A 22,636-nucleotide genomic window follows, 5' to 3' on the forward strand; every position below is an offset into this window, starting at 1 on the left:
GCTGGAATATTGCTGAGTGCAGTGTTAAATAAATAAAGAAACAAACGAACAGATGGATGGATGGATGTTAACCTCAAGACCTTATAATTATCAGGGTCAAGACTTATTGCACTTGATCATGCTGAGGTCTTCTGTTTAAAACCATATTGTGATGAACCTATATTTTTCTCTGACTTTTTTCTTTTATGTATATTGCAACATGACAGTCAGTAAAAGGCGACTAACGGGATCGGGTGGTCAGGCTCGCTGACTTGGTTGATGCAGGTCATCGATCCCAATTGCGTGGATCGATGCTCATGATAGCAATCACTGGATTGTCTGGTCCAGACTTGATTATTTACAGACCACTGTCATATAGCTGAAATAATGCTGAGTGCAGTGTTAAATAAATAAAGAAACAAACGAACAGATGGATGGATGGATGTTAACCTCAAGACCTTATAATTATCAGGGTCAAGACTTATTGCACTTGATCATGCTGAGGTCTTCTGTTTAAAACCATATCGTGATGAACCTATATTTTTCTCTGACTTTTTTCTTTTATGTATATTGCAACATGACAGTCAGTAAAAGGCGACTAACGGGATCGGGTGGTCAGGCTCGCTGACTTGGTTGATGCAGGTCATCGATCCCAATTGCGTGGATCGATGCTCATGATAGCAATCACTGGATTGTCTTGTCCAGACTTGATTATTTACAGACCGCCGTCATATAGCTGGAATATTGCTGAGTGCGGTGTAAAACAACCAACCAGCCAACCAAGATATCTAAATGTGTGGCATTAAACAACAAACAAACAAACAAACAAACAAACAATCAATCAATCAATCAGTTGGCTAGAAGTAAACACTGTCCCAAAATACAGATGGTTTCTCATAAATAGGCCAAGTAGCCCTGGAGCACATTGCCACAGTTTTGTGCATCATCATGGAGTTTGCCTGTGGTGATGGTGGTGATGGATGTACACCATGGTACACATGGGCCAGAAGTATGTAGCTCCTTCCAGCATCATCTGCATGTGTGCTCAGTCAGCATTGTAGGGCCATCTTGGTATGTCGGGTGTCAGGCAGGAACATTTTGTCCCAGATATAAAGTTATCTTATTTAAAAGTATATATCTACAAAATAAAAAGAATAAGATCCAAATGGAGGCAAGAACAATCCTTAATTTCAGGCAATATGGGGCAACCTAGACTTGCCAAATCATTCTAGACTTTTTTTTTCTCCTTTTTAAATTTTTAATCTAGGGTCCTGGAGACCACTAGGTCTGAGTATGTTGACAATGTGATTGACAGTTGAAGAACATGTTGTTTATGTCTATGCCACACTGACTGGATGCTTTTATGAAACTGGAATAATGGATGACTAAAAGGAACAATGAAAGGTGCAAGATTGAAGGAGATGGATGTGGATGGTTGGTTTGTTGTTTAACGCCAAACTCAGCAATATCCGAGCTAGATGATGGCGGTCTGTAAATAATTGAGTCTGGACCAGACAATCCAGGGATTAATATCATGAGCATCTATCCATGCAATTGGGATCGATGACATGCATCAACCAAGTCAACGAGCCTGACCAACCAATCCCATTAGTCGCCTTTTACGGCAAGCATGGGTTGCTGAAGATCTGAAGGAAGGAGATGGAAAAAGCAAGCCAAAACACCTGCCCCAGTGCTGTCAGTGGTTTGGCCCATGCACGTGCAATACATGTCAGTAACAGTCAGTGTGGTAGTCCTGCACCATGGCCCCGTGAAGATTCCGGGGTAGAATAGGTCTTCAGCAACCCATGCTTGCCGTAAAAGGTGTCTATGCTTGTCGTAAAAGGCAACTAACGGGATCGGGTGGTCAGGCTCGCTGACTTGGTTGATGCATGTCATCAATCCCAATTGCGTGGATCGATGCTCATGATAATAATCACTGGATTGTCTGGTCCAGACTCGATTATTTACAGACCGCCGTCATATAGCTGGAAAATTGCTGAGTGCGGCATTAAACAACAAACCAACCAACCAACCAAGTCCTGCTCCATGACTGTGTAATAGGTGTATTTTTTAGAAAACAAAACCAACTGGATGTATGTAAAAGCAAGTCTAGCCAGCTCTTTGAAATCAGGATCAGGACTGTTGTTTATTACAATTTTAGAGATTGGAAATGTTTAGAAATGTATTGTGTAATAAAAGATTTGAATGACGATATGTTAGTCAATCAATTTGTGTACTACGTGGTTCATTCCAGATGTACCGTATGTGAACTGCACTCTTGGAAGTTAAAAATGAGACGTTTTTCTATCTCTCTCTCTCGTTATCTGTGTGACCCCTCAATAGTGACGCTGACTTTATATTGGCGAAGTAGATACTTCTTGCTGATATGGTTTTGTGAGATGATATCGAAGTATCCTGTGTGGTCCACTCAATGATAAACAAAATCTTTTCATACCTTCTCATGATGTGTCCTATATATGTTGAAGTGACCATCAAGGCCTAAAATACCTATGTTGTTGCCAAATTGTTTTTATGTTTTGGTATTGTGATTGGCACTGGTGCCATTTTGAGCTGTACATTCTGTCAGTCTTGCTGAAGTGTCTTGAAAAAGGACATCTTTTGGACACTGTTCAACTTGTGAAAGTAGTGCAAATCAAAAGCGTAAGACACAAATTTAAAATGAAGAAAAATTAATTGTGGAATGGTTTTGATGCATGATGTGGTGCCTGTGGTTTGAACAGTGTGCTCAAGGACAAGCTGTGTTACAATTGTATGATTAGAGTGTGTGAGTATGGTTTTATGCTGCTTTAAGCAATATTCAAGCAATGTCACGGTGGGGGACACCTGAAATGGGCTTCACACACTGTACCCATGTGGGGAATCAAACCAGGGTCTTCGGCGTGATGAGCCAACACATTAACCACTAGACTAAACCATCCCGTTTGATTAGAACCTTCACGGACAGATCCAAAATTTTGAAAAAATTCCCAAGCATTACGAAGTGGACAATTCCACATGATAGTTTACATGTGAGGTATCTGAAAACAAGAAAGAGCTCGCAGTCTCTGCTACATCCCAACCCCACCTCTCCCCCACCCCCAGTGCAAGTATTTATCCAACAATTTCAAGCCCACGAGGGCACGCTGATCTCTTCTGTATTCCAATGTAGAGTTCCTTGAATACTGGACAGGATTACAAAGCCAAACACACCTGCCAAGTCCTTGATTCTGTAGACTGCGTGAGACTTTGTTTGTGTTGAGGCAGATGATCGTCTGATGTAGATTTGTTAACCGATTGGATACTCATGTGTATCTTCAATCAACATTTTGGCTCAGTATGAATAGATAAACATCACTTTTTAATTTCATTACATCTGTTGATACTCTCTATATAAAAATTATTAAAATGAATTCTTTGATCTGCGGAACATTTATCATGTTTATAGAAGGAATATTTTCAATCATTTTTTAGGCTTTAAAAAATAAAAGAATTGGGGACTGAATTTTGTGTACAATAATTTCGGCAAAATCATGTTGAACTTAAGTATTGAAGTATTGTAGCATTTTACTGCCAGGGTCATGTGTTCGAAACATGGAATATTTAAAGATTTGTAAAAACTTTTAAAAATAGAAATACAAACGGAACATGTGGCGGACTTTCTGATGATGCAGGCGGTGTATGAGAACTATGTCTATGTCAAGCAAGCCGTGGACCCGGCGTCTATTAGATGCCCGGCATCTGTTCTGTTTAATGCGGACACAGTGGAAACACTACGTTGTCGAAATCCCACAATTGCAGGAAACACCCATTATCAAGTGAAGGAGGAATCATTTCATGCAGTAATTAAATGTGGTAAGGATAAGTAATTTCATCAAACGATGGACCCGTCAACAATTAGAGGCCAGCGTGTATTGAAGGTCCTGTATAGAGGAAATACAGAATTTTTTGAAAATATACAAATCTGTAAACCAAACATAAATGATAGTGGCCTGACTAAAAATGGAAAGTAAAGATAATATTTCTGGATAACCAGATTCACTTGCTTGATAACTGTGTTAGAACCTACACCGAAACGTTGCTCTCAATTGTAATAAAGAAGTTGTACATCCGTAAATATTATTGTTACTTAGTATTCCAACTTCTAAATGCCTCTCGGGGGCACAGGTGGCCCAGTCGTCTAAGGCGCCGCGATTCACTGTGCAGAGTTGTGTCCCTTGGGCACGCCAGAAACCTATAATTGTGGGTTCGAATCCTGGTTTGCCCCGATTATGTTTCTAGGTTTGTCAGCACCATACCCGTGCTCGTGGGTTTCACCGAAGTGGTAAAAGTCTGAGACCTGCATCCCTTCGGGCTTTCCTCCCACATTAAGCTGACACGCCGCGAAATAACTGGAATACCGTTAAAAGCGGCGTCAAACCAAACTCACTCACTCACTCTAAATGCCTCTTAAAGAAGTTAAAAATGGAAATGTGACAGTTGCATACAACCAAGTGAGAACATCTGTTCCAACCTGACACCTACTTAAAGTTAACCTTTATCATGCCGTCTACAGGTTGTGGAGATTAAATTAGAAAGTGCTAACAGCATCATGTATGTTGCTTGTTTCATCTTCCATCACATATTAATCATGGTCATGCTTGCGGTGATCCTATCTTGATGAGTTGGTGATGAAGACCAGATGGTTGGCAAGGGGCTTCCCTGGGAGGCTGCATCCGCTGTCATCAACTTGTAGTAACAGCTTCTTCAGCAGTGTTCACAGCATGTGGAGCTTGTTGGAATTATTGTTAAAATCAAGGTAATTTGTGGTGGGTTTTTGTTTACCGAAGACTACAATCATGGAGATTTGACTCTATTGTGAGAGTTTTCTTTGACATGGACAGTCTCCATCACACACTGCTTCCATCACACATTGCCTCCATCAGACCATCACACACTCCCTCCATCCAACGAACACTGCCTCCATCCAACGAACACTGCCTCCATCCAACGAACACTGCCTCCATCCATCACACACTGCCTCTATCCATCACACACTGCCTCCATCCAACGAACACTGCCTCCATTCATCACACACTGCCTTCAACCATCACACACTCCCTCCATCCAACGAACACTGCCTCCATCCAACGAACACTGCCTCCATCCATCACACACTGCCTTCAACCATCACACACTGCCTCCATCCATCACACACTGCCTCCATCTATCACACACTCCTTCTATCACACACTGCCTCTATCCATCACACATTGCCTCCATCATACCATCACACACTGCCTCCATCCATCACACACTGCCTCCATCATACCATCACACACTGCCTCCATCCATCACACACTGCCTCCATCATACCATCACACACTGCCTCCATCCATCACACACTGCCTCCATCATACCATCACACACTGCCTCCATCCATCACACATTGCCTCCATCATACCATCACACACTGCCTCCATTCATCACGCTCTGCCTCCATCATACCATCACACACTGCCTTCATTCATCACGCTCTGCCTCCATCATACCATCACACACTGCCTTCATTCATCACACACTGCCTCCATCACACATTGTCTCCATCCATCACACACTCCCTCCATCCATCACACACTGCCTCCATCCATCACACATTGCCTCCATCCCATCACACACTGCCTCCATCCCATCACACACTGCCTCCATCCATCACACACTGCCTCCATCCATCACACACTGCCTCCATCTATCCCGCACGCACGCGCGTACACACACACACACACACACACACACACACACACACACAGAGTCACTCAATGACTTACTCTGATCCTAAACTAGGTCTTGGCAGGAGTGGAATCAGTACCTTGTATAACTCTTTGAAGATGATAAGTATTTCCATCATTTAATTAGTGACCAGCAAACCAAGTGTTTCTTGTTGACATGAATAAACTGAGACATACATTCAAACCAGGTTGTGTCAAACCTAACTTGTCGAAGTAGAAGCTTGGTTACTGCAGTATTCCATCTTTGTTCATCATTTTCATTTGTATCGAACCTTGGATAATTCAAAGTATTTTACGTAGAGCCCTCCAACTTCTACACAACAGTGTTTGACTGCATGTCTCTTTCATTAGGTTTCTGAATCAATCCGAACATAATGTACCATCATCAGTTACTTGGTCCAAGAGAACCAAGCTCTATAGTTAGCAGCATCTGATATTAGGGATATAAAATTGAATACCACATACACCGGTAACCCAGTTGAGCACAGTTCCCAAAGTGTTCCCCTGCCTCCCTTAATTTTGATTTATGGACACAGGAGCAGTCTAGTCAGGCTAATCAATATTTATTTGTTTAGAAGGAGGTTAAACCAGTATTGTCTTCCCATTTCCATTGCACAGCATTAGGTGCACATACGTCTTGATTGCCTCTCCGTTCCAGGGAGTTATGTTTATGATGTGTTATCGCATCAGATACTTATGTAGATAATTGTGAACAGCTGTTGCATATTACAAGGCACTCTCACTCAGAACTAAAGCCAATAGATGAGATGCTTCTTAATCACATAAGCTTAGCATCTTCTCATTAATCATCTTAATCAGAGCAGTTTTCGACAGTTTTTCCCCAGTGATGGGATGTCTGATGATGTGACTTTTAATAGGGATTAGCTCGTCACAATGGCTGAACATAATGGATTGAACTGGGACCGTGACTGTCGGAGTATCTTTGTAGTACTTAATGCCACAATATGAGGTGAGGTGAGGTGAGGTGAGGTGAGGTGAGGTGAGGTGAGGTTTAACCCCACATTCAAGATCATTGCACTTATATAGTGATGTGCATGTGAGTGTGTGTGTGTGCTATACTTGTCCAGACTAGTGCCAGTTTGCTGAGACACCATGCTGCAGTTTAACATAAATACCACACTCAGACACAGTTTTGTGACTCCTGAGCCAACCAGTCCTTGTTTTAGCCAAGTGCCAGGCAGGGTAACAACAAGTACCATCATTTCATGTCTTTGGTATGGCCCGCCAGGGATTTAAACCACCAACCTTCCACACTCTGGGCAGAAGTTCTATCTACTAGATCACGGAAGTGCTGTTTCAGCTTGTTCAGTATTAGGTGTGTCAGATAACACTCATACTGTGATCAAAATTTGGGTATTTTTATCCCCTGCCACGAAGTTCCGCAAGGGTGGAAACTGGACTTTTATAGTCAGTTAACTCACTTGCCTCGGGAAGATGTGTGTGTTTGGTAGAGCCTTACTGGAAATTGTGGAAGAGAATAACAATTGTTGATAAAATGTGTTTGTGTTCCTTGCCATTAACCCCGGTTTGGTAAGTGAGTCGGGGTCAGTGGTGTGGGAAATAGTTTATTTTAATAGTGTTAATAGCATTTTGATTTTTTAAAAAACATGACTTGATTGAAGATACCTTTTACTTACAGTCACCTTTTAATATTACTCGGTTTAATGAAATGGAACATTAAAGTGTTGTATTGAGAGACACAGCTGTGCTGATGAACGATAATGCGTTTAACATTGCAATATATTATGGCTTTGTTATGGCAACTGCTTTGGATGGCTAGGGGATACATTTGATTAAAAGGTTAAACTTTGAATGTATTGAATAAAAGGCCAGAAGGTTGAAACAGTTTGTTCAGCAGCTGTGCTTAATGTTCGTTGGAACATAACCTGGGGCTCTGATTTTCAAGTTAAATTGAGTCTGTGGTGTTTATATTAACAATAAAGTTTTACTGTCCATATTGGCATCATTTTACAAAGGTAGGATTTATTCATGACACTCTTGATGGCTCAGATATTGCTACTACAACCTTAACTTTAACTCAGTTAGTCTCTTGAAATACACAATAATTGTAAATTAGAAGATTGACTGTGGACTTCTTCTTCCACTTGGTCCAAAGAAATGTCCTTGCCACATATGAAAGGTGAGCAGTCAAGGTCACAGTGACAATACTCTGTGAAGTGTTTCTTGTTACGCCTCAAAGAATTGTCCCCCATCAGCAGACAGACTTGACTTATGGATGTCAACTTCTTTAATCTCTCAAGGGCAAGTGCATTGATGGTTCTGGAATAAATGAGGGGGCACGGGTGGCCCAGTCGTCTAAGGTGCCGTGATTCGCTGTGCTGAGTTGCGTCCCTTGGCACGCCAGAAACCTATGATTGTGGGTTCGAATCCCGGTTCGCCCCGATTATGTTTCTAGGTTTGTCAGCACCATACCTGTGCTTGTGGGTTTCACCGAAGTGGTAAACATCTGAGACCTGCACCACTTGGGGCTTTCCTCCCATCTAAGCTGCCGCGCCGCGATATGATTGGAATACTGTTAAAAGCGGCGTTAAACCCAACTCACTCACTCACACTCACTCTGGAATAAATGCATGAAATAATTTCCCAGTGTGACGTCACGTCTTTAGTTCATGCACGATTCAGTTCACAAACCAAAACTAAAGAGCTCCACACAGCGATACTGACAACCAAGGCACTGTGCAGAATAAACTGGCTCTGGTCATGTAAATTATTCAAAGCAAATTGAAGAGAAAGCTTGTGTGTTTGTCTTAGAGATGAGTTAATAAATACTAACTGCCAGCTTGATTGCATTAGCAGCTAGTGTTTATCAAAGCCTAGATTATATAATATAAATGCCTCAGTTGTATGAAGCCAATCACGTTGCAGGTTCCCCAGAAAGAAGGGCTTCTTGACCTGCTAATCAGCAGTGCGGTCACTGGAGCAGAAACTTCTCTCGTGGAATAAAGCGAGCAGAGCCAAATAAACTCAGGGTTATCGGCTTTTGTTTGCAAACAATGCTTCAGAATGGTCGATGTACTAGCCTTTAAAGAATTAAGTTGATGAATTCCGAAAGTCAACACTGTCTTCACTGAGATTACAGCTTCTATAATGCTAAAATGCCACTAAAGATATTACACAATGGGCATGAGGTATGGCATGTGGATGTTTCACTACGACCTCATAGGCCATGTTAAACTAACAATGTTAATAATCTTCATGGTGTTTTATTTTATTTTACAACTACTAGGTGAGGTGAAATTGGGTTTAACGTCGCGTCCAAGATTATTGCACTTATATAGCAACGTTACAACTACTAAACATGACACTGTTTTATATACAGTTTACTCATTTGAAAGAAATTTAGTTGCATGACACTTATATTTGTTTTTAAAAATAAAGTACAAAAATGAAAATGATAATTGATCTGCATAGATGCATTGTATATATTCCCCGGCAACTGCAAGTTCTTATAAAGTGCGAACAACTTTCACTGAAGTAATTACATTTGCATAAGACTTAAAAAATACAGAACATTCTGTAGTTTAACAGTACTAGCATGAATACAACTCAAAAAAGGTTAGGCCAGGCGTTTTATATTTTTTGGTTTACAGACCCCCCAACTCTAGTTTTTGAGAAAACGTATAAAAAAAGTGGTAAGTGGTAGAATTTATGTTGTTACAAGGGGCTTTATCGTCACAAATGGTGGTCTTTTGAGCACAGAATATGTTCATAAAGTATGCCAGAGCTATTCTGCATTACAAAAAAATGCATCTTGGCTTCTTTTCTTTTCCCCCCTCCTCCAACCCTGGACTTTGGGCTGAAAAATCCGTAATTCTAAAAATAAAAAAAGCCTGGACTTAAGGGCCTCCCAATTGTTTTATATTACTATAGTTAATCGATCTGTCATGCCTTAACTTTTTGGGTGAGTATATGTTTCCTGCCAGGCCTCAAGACCCAAACAACTTCATTCCAAATATAATTAAAACATATGGATCAGTTTTCTTTCCACCGACCCGAACTAATTGGTTAGCACAAATCTAGAAACCATGAATTCAAAGTGTTACTATTTCAGTTGTGGAAGGTTTATTATTGATGGAGTTTTCCATTCACCATTGTTGCTTGTTGCATTATCAAAGTGGTCTTTTGTTCATTATGTGTCTTCATGGTTGAGTCTGTGGTGCTTGATTTGAGATGTTTCCCTGTTATTTGGGGGAAGGCAGACGACAGAGAAACGCCCTGTAGACTACAGGAATACGTAGCTGTACATAAAAAGATATGAAATAAATATTCACCCGTGTATTCTTAGAGGCCTGAGGCCGAATATGAAACAGCACAAAATTATTTTTAAAAAGGTCGAAGGATACATGGGTCAATATTCTTCCAATTATTTATTTTTTCCAGCTATTTTTCTATTTTTCCCATACAACAGCGTATTCCTGTGTGGAGATATGCAACTGTTCAAACAAGAGACTAGGTCGTCTGTGATGGTCATCTGTTTTACAGGAATGTCGATCTTCAGCCAATTCACTCAATTCTAGAATTCCCTGATTCGGCATGTCTTGAGGGTTGTTTTAGATTGTCTTCGAAATCAGGAGCGGTGGGGTTATATGCCAAGTGGTTGAACAGAAAGAAGAAAATCCAGCAAGAATTCTATGTTTGAGTTATATTTGTTTTTCAATTGAAAAAATGTCTTCAGGGATTGTCAGAGACAGCATCAGAAAAAGGAATGTGGTTGGGTAGCCAAGTGGTTGAAGTGTGTACTCGTCGCACTGAAGGCCCTTGGGTGGATACCCACATGTACAATGTGTGAAGCATGTTTCAGGTGTACCCCGCCCTGGTATTGCTGGAATATATCTGCGTTAAAACACACTCACTCTTTCAAATTGTCTCTGTGACCCAATGTAGATTTGTTTGTTTTCGGGCTGGGACTGGTAACTCGGGTTCTTGGGTACTCGGGTGGGTTTGGTACTGAGTAGGACCTGGGTACCCACATGTCTACCCAGACCCGTGGTTAGTCATGTGATATAAGGTTTAAGGACAAAAACTGTCTAGAACTCCATGGTTGTACTACAAGTCACTAATGTTCGCATTTCTTTTTATATGCTTGGAAAAAAGATGAAGCATCTGTCTACCAGATCGTTTTATACGTGTATCTAAATATATTTTGCCAAGCCTATGGTCAAACTATTCCCAATCGGACATTTTGTTCCCATTTCTTGAGACCTACAGCGGGTACCCAGGTAGGGTCGGGGAATAGGGGGATTGGTACCTGGGTAGTAAACTTGGAATCGTTCCAGCCCTAGTTTGTTTCTTGGTCAACAGATCTCAGGATCCCAAGGGACTCGCCAGGAAAGTTTGATCAGCGCACATGTCTGTGACTTTTGCCACTAGTCCAAAGTCAAGCAGAATTTCATTTGGTCGAGTAAACTTAACTAGTCTGTTATATTAAGGCTAGAATGTTCTGAAACTGATGTAAAGAGACAAGTACAGGCTGATTGACTCAAAAGTTTTCAGCACAGCTCAGTGTTTCTGTTTTAACATGGTCGGTAAACTAAAAGGCTGCCAGATCTTGTGTCAGGTATAAATATTATATGGTATGCCATTGGAGTTATATGCTTTATCTGACTCGCCTCCGTGGTCTAATGGTAGAGCATCCGCCCGGAGAGCGGAAGGTCCGGGGTTCGATCCCCAGCCGCGTCATACCAATAGACGTTAAAAGATGGTACTTGTTGTTACCCTGTCTGGCGCTCGGCATTAAGGGGCTAAAACAAAGACTGGTTGGCTCTGAGTCAGTATACTGTGTCTGAGTGGGGTATTCATGTTAAACTGCGGCATGGCATCTCAGTGTGCTAGCACTATAAATCGGCATCAGTCCGGACTAGTACAAGAGGCCACACACACACACATACACGTGCATGCACGTCGCTATTTAAGTGCAATAATCTTGGATGTGACGTTAAACCCCATTTCACCTCACCTTTATCTGACTCATACAGTATATAGTTATCTTTTGTCGTAAATGGATCGCAAACACGATCTATGAATGAATGATGAAACTCCGAAAGTCAGACGACATGCAGTGATAATTCTTCTGCAAAATAAACATCAAAGCAACAATCAAACAGACGAATGATTGTCTTTGGTTCCTAGGCTTTCAGCCCATTGGGAATCCAGTTTGGAATAAAATAGGCCTTCAAGCAAACTATGCTGGCTGTAAGAGGCCACATGATGAATCTGTTGGTCAGGCTCGGTGGCTTGGTTTATAGCGTGTCTTTGTACCCTGATGGTGTTACTGGATTGTTGCTCACAATATCGATCACTGGACTGTCTGGTCCAGACTCGACTCTTTGCAGACCGCTTTCATATAGCAAGAATGTTGCTCAGTGCGGTGTTAAACAACAGACAAACAGTTTCTATGCTTTCATTGGGGTAGTTGCACAATGTGACCACGCATGACATGGTTCAAGAGCATGATGACCAGTAAAAAGCAGGCAACACTGACAACTATCTGTTATCAAGTCTGGACCAGACAATCCAGTGATTGACGTCATGAGCATCGATCCACGCAATTAGGATATGATGACATGCATCAACCAAGTCAGCGAGTCTGACCACCTGATCCCATTAGTCGCCTCTTACAACAAGCATTGATTGCTGAAGACCTGTTCTAACCTGGATCTTCATGGGTGGAAAATTATCTATTTGAGAAAGATGCAAAATTTTGAAATGCAACTCAGAAACAAAATTTGGTAATGTCTAGTGATTGTGCTAAAGGCAAATTTACTTTATACTTTATCAGCTTTTAACAAGATATTCTTCTGCATCATAACCAAATTTCTTTTTTATATCTTAAGACATTTTGTCAGCACCAAACCCATGCTTGTGGGTTTAACCTCACTCACTCACTCACTCACTCACTCACTCACTCACTCACTCACTCACTCACTCACTCACTCACTCAATGGACCAAAAGCCTTTAGCTGTGCTTTTAATCCTTGTCTGCAGAATGCTCTTGTTGGAAGAATATGATGTTCAATTTGCATGCTGAAAAAATAATAAATACAAATATGTAATAAGTATCTATACAATGTTTTATTTCAATAAGACATGCATTCTTGTCGAGGACATGTACACAGTTTGTGGTGGCGGGAACCACAGTTATCGGAGCCCCTATGCAGAAAGGGAGGTTCTCCATTCGAAATGCTTGATTCAGTAATCAAGGGCAGATTTTGGGGGGTGATTTAGATTCTTCAGAAACTCAGACCAATTTTGTATCATGTTTTACAAAAATGCTATAAAATATTTGATGTAAGGTTTGTTTTTTAAACATTGTTTGATTTTTGTTACTACAAACTGATTAGGTATTTAATTCTAATTTCATCTACTGGCATTTTGACCATGAAAATTTGTAAAATCATTAATTAGTGTGGTCTTACCTACCTAATGGTTAAAGTGAGTGAGTATGGTTTTATGCCGCTTTTAGCAATATTCCAGCAATATCACGGCAGGGGACACCACAAATGGGCTTCACACATTGTACCCATGTCGGGAATCAAACCAGGGTCTTCGGCGTGACGAACTAACGCTTTAACCACTAGGCTACCCAACCACCCCCCTAATGGTTCAAGCAAGACTGACATACTACTCAAGTAGGTTAAGGATCTTCTGATTCTTTCATGTAACTGTACATGCTATAGTTAATCTTGTCATGACATGACGTAGTAATATGAAAGAATCGGTCATCATGGCATCATAGATAAACTATAGTAATATGAAAGAATCGGATGATCCTTAACTTTTATTGAGTAGTATATCAAAATATGCAAGTCATACTCATCAGGTATTTTTAGTCAACCAAACTCTTGTGGCTGAAGCTGATTCATGATCAGGGATGGAAATTAATCAAGAACGCCTATGACTCTAAATAGGGATAACATATACCGTATATCGCCATGTATAAGGTGAGGTTTTTATACCTAGAATTAGGGGTTTTTCAAGGGGGGTCATCTTATACACAGGGTTGAAGAGTTTTGATGTTCCCCCCCAACACAAAGACATTATCGTGAGCACATAACACTGGAAATACAATACCATGTCAACAAATCCGTACTGAAGTACACAAATTAATCATGTAAATACACTGTCTGGTTTTAAAAAGTGTTCATTGTATTTCTGGATTTATGTTTGTAACCTGTATCTGGCAGTAGCGATCGGCTGTACCAAAGTCCTATGATTATGGTTATTAATTTTTTTTAAATGTATATAGTAAAGCTGCAACTAAAATAACACGATACTGGAATATATTGTTCCTGATAAAATAATAGTTTCAGATACAATTCTTCCGATCATTGTATCAAAAATCTTTAAAGTTATATTATTGGTAATATTTAACCGAATCACTGATTGGGAAAAAAATGTGTGAACACCTGAATGCTGTTTCCGACTTTGTTTACAATTGAGACAATACAATACACAGGGTAATCTGAATCTCTGCATTTTAAACAATGGCACTCAGAACAGAAAATACAATTTAAAAGGTAAATCATCGTGTGTAGTGATGTTTTATCTCAAGTTTCAAATTTGTATTGACCAAGTTTACTTGTTATCACCTGTTTATTTACCTGAATTCGCTGAAGGGATACAATGTCATTTTTATCTGCGGAAGACAAACACGTTTTTATTGCAAATGTAGGGGTTGTGTATGTGCTGGTGATGTGCTTAATTCCGATTCGCTTTATGGACGGGGTCTATAAATTAGCATCGATTTTGAAGGCTTTTACTGGTGGGTTGCCTTATAGGCGGGTCACTTTAAAGAAGGCGATATACAGTGACAATACCCCTCCAAATTCTACTAATCTTTAGTGGTATTCACAAAACTGGTTCGGCTAGCGATCTCGTACTAAGTTCCATCCCTGCATGATGTGGTTCTGATATGTAGGAAACAGCAGAAAGTACCATCTTCTTTTATAAAGAAATCTAGTAAGAATTCTAAGAGTTCTATTTGTCATATAAATGTCTTCAGGGATTGTCAGAGTCAGCATCTGAAAAAGGATTGCTTGGATAATCGGAACCACAATGTACACCTTAAACTATGAATACATAATTACAGAGTGAAATGTTCCAGAATAGAGAGAAAACTGAAAAAACAAACTGTTTCCGCCCCAAACCTGGAACAATAACACTGATCATTCCAGTATCCTGGAAACTAAACACAAACAGGACAATGGCTTCTATAACAGGAACAGTCTTATAGATTTCTACACACACCTTTGCATAATTCTTGTATGATACATGGACACGGAAGATATACACACTGCTAGCCCTAACCCCTGCAGGACTAAATAACCAATGGGTGTTAGAAGCTATGGCTAGATCTAACATGTCATAACACAGTTATCAGCCGTATTACATGTATACTACACAAAAGAAGTTAAAGAACACCCCATTGTTTAATGACAGATTAACTAGTAATATAAAGACTCACGGGTGTTCTTTAACTTCTTTTGAGTAGTATATTAGGCACCAACCATTTTGTGTAGGACACTGGAAATATTTCCCCTTAAGGCCAGATTATGTTCGTTTCTTGTTCTACGGATATATTTTGCGAGAAAATCGTTTTTGTTTAGTGGGAAAAAACAAGGTTAAATAAGATAAGACAAGATTAATTTTTGTTTGATGGCGCATTTGAGATAATTAGTTTATCATTTTTATTTTATTTGATAAATTTTGAAATTTAAAAAAAAGTCCTGCCCAACTATTATGTGGTTGGTTAACATGGTTAACAGTTTTTAGGCACACCCTGTTGTTAAAAAAGATATTGTTTTGAAAATAATATTGTAAAATGTCTGTCTTGAAGGATTCTCAGCTCTCATCTACATACTTATGTTTATGATCCATCTTTGTATCCTCAGTGCTAGTTTAATATGTGCTACACATGTACTGTATCCCTACAACAGCCTTGATGGACTATAGTCATTAAATCGGTTCAAATAATTTCAAACAATTTTGAATGAATATTTAAGTACCATATTCTTTTGGGTATAGTGCACACTTTCCCCAGTCATCTAAGGCGCCGCTATTCGCTGTGCAGAGTTGCGTCCCTTGGACACACCAGAAACCTATGATTGTGGGTTCGAATCCCGGTTCGCCCTGATTATGTTTCTAGGTTTGTCAGCACCATACCCGTACTCGTGGGTTTCACCGAAGTGGTAAACGTCTGAGACCTGCATCACTTCGGGCTTTCTTCCCACATTAAGCTGACACGCCGCAATATAACTGGATCAATACTGTTAAAAGCGGCGTTAAACCCAACTCACTCACTATTTATAGCAACCATGGTTAGATTACAGCTATTGGCACCTTGAAACAAACTTTAGTTGACAGAGAATGGATGCATATATCATAAATACCATACTTTCACTTGTTGAAAGTGATATTTGTTGTAATTTGATGATTGTGTATCAATATATCGTTTTTGCGATCAAACTGGCAAGACTGCGGGAAGTCTCAATGGTGACTGGTCAAATTGTTCCATATGTAAATAATATCTGGCAATAGGAATCAGCTGTACCTACACTTGCTACACTTATGGTTATTATTTTGAATATATATATTAAAAGCTGCAACTAAAATGACACTGTATTTAAATTCATTATTCCTGTTGAAATAATAGTTTCAAATTCATTTAAAACAAATTCTGATCATTCTTTCAAAATTCATTTCTAGAATAGAGAAAATGTGTGTACAACTAATTGCTATGTCCACCTCAGATTACAAGAGAAAAACCAAGGTATTTTTAATCTCTGCATGTAAAACAATGCCTATCAGAACAGGAAATACAGTTTAACTGGTAACTTCTCATGTCTTGTCTTGTATTTTTCTCAAATTTCATCTTTTTAATGACCAAGATGGTTATTCCCTGAACATGTGAAGGAATATGATGTAGTTTTTAACTGTGCTTAAACAAACAATCTATTTCCAAAATACAAATCCCCCATTTGATTGCGAGTCATGCTTGGGTGCACACTGTACTCAAAAACATATGGTGCTAAAGAATTTCAGAAATGTTTTCATAATAATATATTGATTCAAGATCTATTGTTTTGCTGTCCATGTGATATGTACAGGCTGGTAAGAGGCCTGGTAACCAACCTGAGATTTGGGCATTGGACATGTCCTCCTTGGCCCTACTGGAGCAGCCGTATATCAAACTGGCCAATACTTTCCACTACCCAAGCAGATGGAATTAATCCAGCTTATTCAGAGGCCTTCAGATAAGATAGAATTTATTGCAAGCTCGGGATTTTGTGACCCACATGCAGGACCACGTCAAGATGCCCTCTCAGTGGACGATAAGTCTGTTCCATATTGTGCTAAAACTTGCTGAAATTGTGTGAAATGAGTTTCTTTATATATAATTTGCAAGTTATTAAAAAATAATGCATATGGTATCTTTACCAAGTTAAATTGGCAATGACTATGATGTGGCTTATTTTTTTTAACTGCGCTGCGTAATTTCATTGTTTATGGCTGATGCCGGTTTTTTTGGATAACGTCTTTTTTCTGTCTGCTCATCCATCATTACCGTGTCCGCAACTTATGTCATCTTAGTAACAACACTGAAGATGCCTGCAGTTGTTGACTCAGGGGGTTAAGCCCTGACAGGCATTTATTGTGGGGAATAGGGCAGAGGGCAGCTGGTGTTTTATTACCCGACCAGGAGGTTAGTGATAAAACTCTAAGTACCGAATTTAATTATTCACAATGTCAAGATCAAGGGTCGTTTCACACATTCAACAATGTATGCAATGTTTTTGTAGGATTAACTGATATAGCAGAAACAGTATATGTATAATGTCTAAGAATCACAAGATAGATAAACGCGGCGAACGTATCAGCCAACGAAAACAGTTGTCACCGCTGCGGCGGTAGCTTTAGGCCACGCCCCCAAATTAGTTTGTTTTGGAAAGTGGATTACTGAGCGTGTGATTTCAGCACTTTCACTTGGACATTTAAATACTTTCTGCGAATATTATTGTTATTATCTCTCTCTCTCTCTCTTTCTCTCTCTCTCTTTCTCTCTCTCTCTCTCTCTCCTCTCTCTCTCGGAAATTGACTAACTGTATCTTGGAAATTTATTTTCGCAAAATGTTTTTCGCTTTACTTGACCTTTACGTGATAATATATACTTCACTGTTGGGGAATACGTATTGTGTATACCTGTTCTAATCAAATGATAACATGCTTTACTGTTGGGGAATACATATTGTGTATACCTGTTCTAATCAAATGATAACATGCTTCACTGTTAGGGAATACGTATTGTGTATATCTGTTCTAATCAAATGATAACATGCTTCACTGTTAGGGAATACGTATTGTGTATACATGTTCTAGTTAAGTGATAACATTTGCAGAGGAGAAAGCATGATAAATGATAATATAGTTGACAAAATATATATGGATCTTTCAAATCTCATCAGACTTTAACACTGACATCACATGTTGCTATGGTGAAACACCTTCGTTTATATTTACAAATATAGCACAGTTCCAAGTATGGGTCCTTGTCCCACAAAGCCATTTCTGGCAGGACATAATTCTCACATACACTACCAGTAATATAATTGGCATGAATTGTTCCACATTCTCACCAATATTCATAACACTCCCAAACACTTGATTATGAATCTGTAACAAGAGACACATAGTTGCTTGTGTTAATCCAATCACAGGTTACATAACACTCTGCGGTTGTCGGGTAGTCACATGACTTTTAACCAGTCATATTGTATGTTACACCAAGGTCCAGTTGAACTGTCTTTCCCATTGCTCCCGGGCAGGTGTCTTAGTAGATGATGGGAATTTGTAAAATCAACAAAATGCACTTGGTCCATCCCAGAATTGAACAGAGAGGCTGTTCCTGACAAACAACGGCCAGTCATTGATCTTGATCTGTCCCATACTATGCTTAGAAGGAATTATGGCCATAATCCTAAAGATGGCCGCTATTGCACCACTGGAAACTTTCACTATTCCTTCAATGAAATCCACTTTCAGAATTTTCAAATCCTTTGGAAGAAATACCTTTGTCTTTTGCCCTGAGCATTAATTTATGTCATCCATTCTGGGAACTTATTTCGGTCAAACGGGAGACTCATTCCGTCTGTCGTAGTCATAATCATGTTCGTGGTCCAGCATTCCGTTGGAAACTGGGTCGTGTTCGGGCATCTTCTTCTCAGAATTAAAAAGCAGCAAAATTAATCTTGCTATTAACTCCATGAGTTCCATGATAGTCAGTACTGAAATCCCCATCCACAGTCCCAGAGTGCCGCCAATATCAGCAAACAGATCGGCCAGGCCATACGCTGGGAGCTGGCGAAACTCCACCACACTTAAATCCTCCAGGTAAATGTTAAGTCGCAGCAAATTCTGCCGAATCAAGTTTGATGCTCTCTCGGTTTTCTCTTTCTCGGATAACGAGTAACTTTGTTTGATGATGTTCTCAGTTCTTGAATCATTTCTATCACTCTTCAACTTTGTAAGGTTGGCCAGATTGGAAAGATACGTATAAGCCTCATGCATAAAGTTTTGGTTTATTTTGTCTCCATAAAGCAATTGCAAGGCATTCAGCTGGTAAAACTCCAGGGGCCAGTACGAAAGCGACACCGATTTTTGAAACGTTGTCTCATGGCAAGGCTGGAAACATTTACACGATTTTTCATACGATCTGTCGTGGGACATCTTTTGTATCAGTTCTTGCTCACACTTGAGCTTAGGGAGGTCTACGTGCCTTGTTTCGTTAGAGTTCATTGCCTTGTACATCAGATCCTTCCAATTGTCTATCACGCCACAGAAGGTCACATTTTCCGCTTCAGTTTCCGGCAGATCAGATGACATGCAGCCACACTGACTCATGATAAGTCGCTGCTGACAAAGCTGCAAACATGAGAAGAACGTGTTCCGATACACCTGCGTTCCCAGCAAGTCATCGTTTGTGCAGTTTCCGTAGGGCTCCGACAGCCGCGTGTGCAGCACGGCTTTCAATCCGATGGAGGAGGAATACCCAGGTGGAACATCAAAGCCGTGATTTACTGGACTTGGCATGGTGTTGGGTGCATGCACCACCACTCTGACCCCCGCACTGTGGAGGATGTTGGAATTCATATCATACAATCCGTAGGACCCCAATGGAGGATCGTCATTGTCAAGGGAGATAATCAAGGAGAGACCTTTTTGTGGTCCAGTTGCGTGCATCAGTAGCTTCTCCGCCATATCTCCTCCATTGAATGTGAAGCAACTGTAATAATTTCCATCGAAAAATGTTGTAAAATTGTGCACCGAACAGACTTCGTCACTGAATTTGCAGTTGATGAGAAAGTCGTTTATGTCATGGCTCATAAACTTGGCTTCTTCGCCAAGATTCTCATAGAAGGCCCGGATAGACGTTAAGTGAGCAGCATGCTGATCATCAAAACGTAACTTTTCACTGCTCACAAAATTAATCCAAGAAATGAGTTCTGTGCTGTTTGATGAAAACAGAATGCGCATTTTGCGCCAAGAAATGGGTTCGATGTTACATACAGAAATGGACGGGAACTCCACGGGCATGCTCTCCTTGATCTCGGAGAGCTCCACCACCTGGAACTGTAGGTATTTCCTCACCAACAGGGACAGCTGGAGTGTTGCTGCTGTGAAACCCATGATCACCAAGAGGGCCCAGATCACCTTGCGCTTTGTGTCGTCGGACGTAACAATCTTTGCAAAGCCGTGAGCATTGCTCTCCGACCCTAACTCTGCAATCACGGAGAGGGCAGTGCGGTTTCTGTGGCGATGACGTTGCTTGACCATTCTAACAGGGTCGTTCAGAAGACCAAACTTGCCCACGCCTGAAAACTTCATATGTTCGCTTCTGTGACCTCTGAAAAATACAAATGTTATAAGGGAATTATGGAGTGTCATAAATCCAGTGGAAGTTTGAATGTAAACAAAAGTTTTATGTCGGCAATATTCCAGCTATATCATGGCAGCCTGTACATAATTGAGTCTGGATCAGACAAACCAGAGGTTGATATTTTTGAGTATCTTCCCATGCTGTCAACATTACTGATTGAAACTGATGCAGAAGTGACAGGCCTCTCACCCATAATTTTCTTTTTATGAAATCTGAAAAATGAAAGTCAGTTTGTAAACATTTTAATTTTGTTCTGCTGTAATGTAAAAAATGTACAATTTCGATGATCTCGAACTTGCCCACGCCTGAAAACTTCATATGTTCGCTTCTGTGACCTCTGAAAAATACAAATGTTATAAGGGAATTATGGAGTGTCATAAATCCAGTGGAAGTTTGAATGTAAACAAAAGTTTTATGTCGGCAATATTCCAGCTATATCATGGCAGCCTGTACATAATTGAGTCTGGATCAGACAAACCAGAGGTTGATATTTTTGAGTATCTTCCCATGCTGTCAACATTACTGATTGAAACTGATGCAGAAGTGACAGGCCTCTCACCCATAATTTTCTTTTTATGAAATCTGAAAAATGAAAGTCAGTTTGTAAACATTTTAATTTTGTTCTGCTGTAATGTAAAAAATGTACAATTTCGAAGGGCACTTTCTTCTGGAAAAAAATGATTTTATTAACTATTGAAACAATAAAATCTTTGGAAGTAAATTGTTCCAAATGCTGACTTTTATCATCAGCTTGGAGATTGATGCCAGCATTTGTAGTATCGGTGTTATTCATTTTCCTAATTGTAACAAGCTTCTTTAGGAAGTTAAGGAATTTTGAATTTAAAAAAAATAAAAAATTGGGATCCTGGATCTTGAATACTGACCAAACAATCTGTAAGAATTAGGAAAAAACAAGTTAGAGAATTGAACTTACACATTACATTCTTAGTGACGTGCCTATTGTAGCTCCTGCACTTTAACACAAGTTAACAATAGTCAAAGCACTAAGATGGCATACAGTGGTCACAGTGCAAGATAGCTTTGTTTAAGCGGGCCCAGGGCCAAGGCAAATAATAATGATAAAATATCCTCCAGACCCATGGGGAATCCAGGTTATAATAAGTCCCCAGCAACCCATGCTGGTTGTACGTGGTTGGGTGGTCAGATTCAGTGACTTTGTTGCATGTCATCGTACACCTACGGTGTGAAAATGTTGCTCATAACCATCAATCACTGGATTGGCTGGTCCAGACTTAATTTTTTCTTTGTTCTTTTATTCTTTTGTTGTTTAACGCCGCACTCAGCATATTCAGCTATATGACGCGGGCTGTACATTATCGAGTCTGGGCCAGACAATCCAGTGATTGACATCATGAGCATCGATCCACGCAATTGGGATCCGATGACATTGATCAACCAAGTCAGCGAGCCTGACCGCCCGATCCCGTTAGTCGTCTCTATGACAATCATAGTCACCTTTTACGACAAGCATGGGCTGCTGAAGATCTAGTCTACCCCGGATCTTCACAGATCACTTGATTATTAACAGGCACTGGAATATTGCTGAGTGCATTGTTAAACAACAAACAAACAAATCGTTTCCTCATGTGGAGCACACTGTATGACATAGTGAGTACTGGAGTCACCTTATTCTTGAGTGTGGAATAAGAAATATTAGCATTTGTGGAAAATAAAACAAGTGGGCTATGATAGCCAAATAACAACTACAACACATGGGTGTTGCATGGGAAGGGGTGTTTTGACAGCCTTGTGTTTGTTGATTGATGAACTGGGAGATAAGGTCCATCTCATAACAACTTAGTCACATTCTAAATCTGGCAATGTTGTTGCTTCTCTAGAGGTATGACTGGTGATGCAAAATGCAGCTGAAATCAAACTCACTCCAACAGAATACAAC

The 22,636-nt window shown here is 40.0% G+C and overlaps 2 protein-coding genes across 3 annotated transcripts in view; one reads left to right on the forward strand and one right to left on the reverse strand.

Annotated features, from left to right (window-relative positions):
• LOC124145877 (integrator complex subunit 13-like) overlaps nucleotides 1-22,636 on the forward strand; it is a 414,821-nt gene that overhangs the window by 21,304 nt on the left and 370,881 nt on the right. The window lies entirely within an intron of this gene.
• Nucleotides 15,970-22,636, reverse strand: part of LOC124145878 (FMRFamide-activated amiloride-sensitive sodium channel-like) — a 31,146-nt gene continuing 24,479 nt past the window's right edge. The window contains exon 2 of one of the 2 annotated variants that reach the window (XM_048383134.1): nucleotides 15,970-20,685. In XM_048383134.1, the coding sequence (XP_048239091.1) occupies nucleotides 18,909-20,685 (1,777 nt within the window). In that variant the 3' untranslated portion in view covers nucleotides 15,970-18,908. Of the gene's footprint in view, nucleotides 20,686-21,014; nucleotides 21,056-22,636 lie in introns of those variants that run through there. The other variant, XR_007218208.1, reaches the window with a different exon arrangement.

Source organism: Haliotis rufescens, unplaced genomic scaffold (assembly GCF_023055435.1).
Source record: "Haliotis rufescens isolate VD_foot unplaced genomic scaffold, xgHalRufe1.0.p SCAF_45, whole genome shotgun sequence".
Lineage (NCBI taxonomy): Eukaryota > Metazoa > Mollusca > Gastropoda > Lepetellida > Haliotidae > Haliotis > Haliotis rufescens.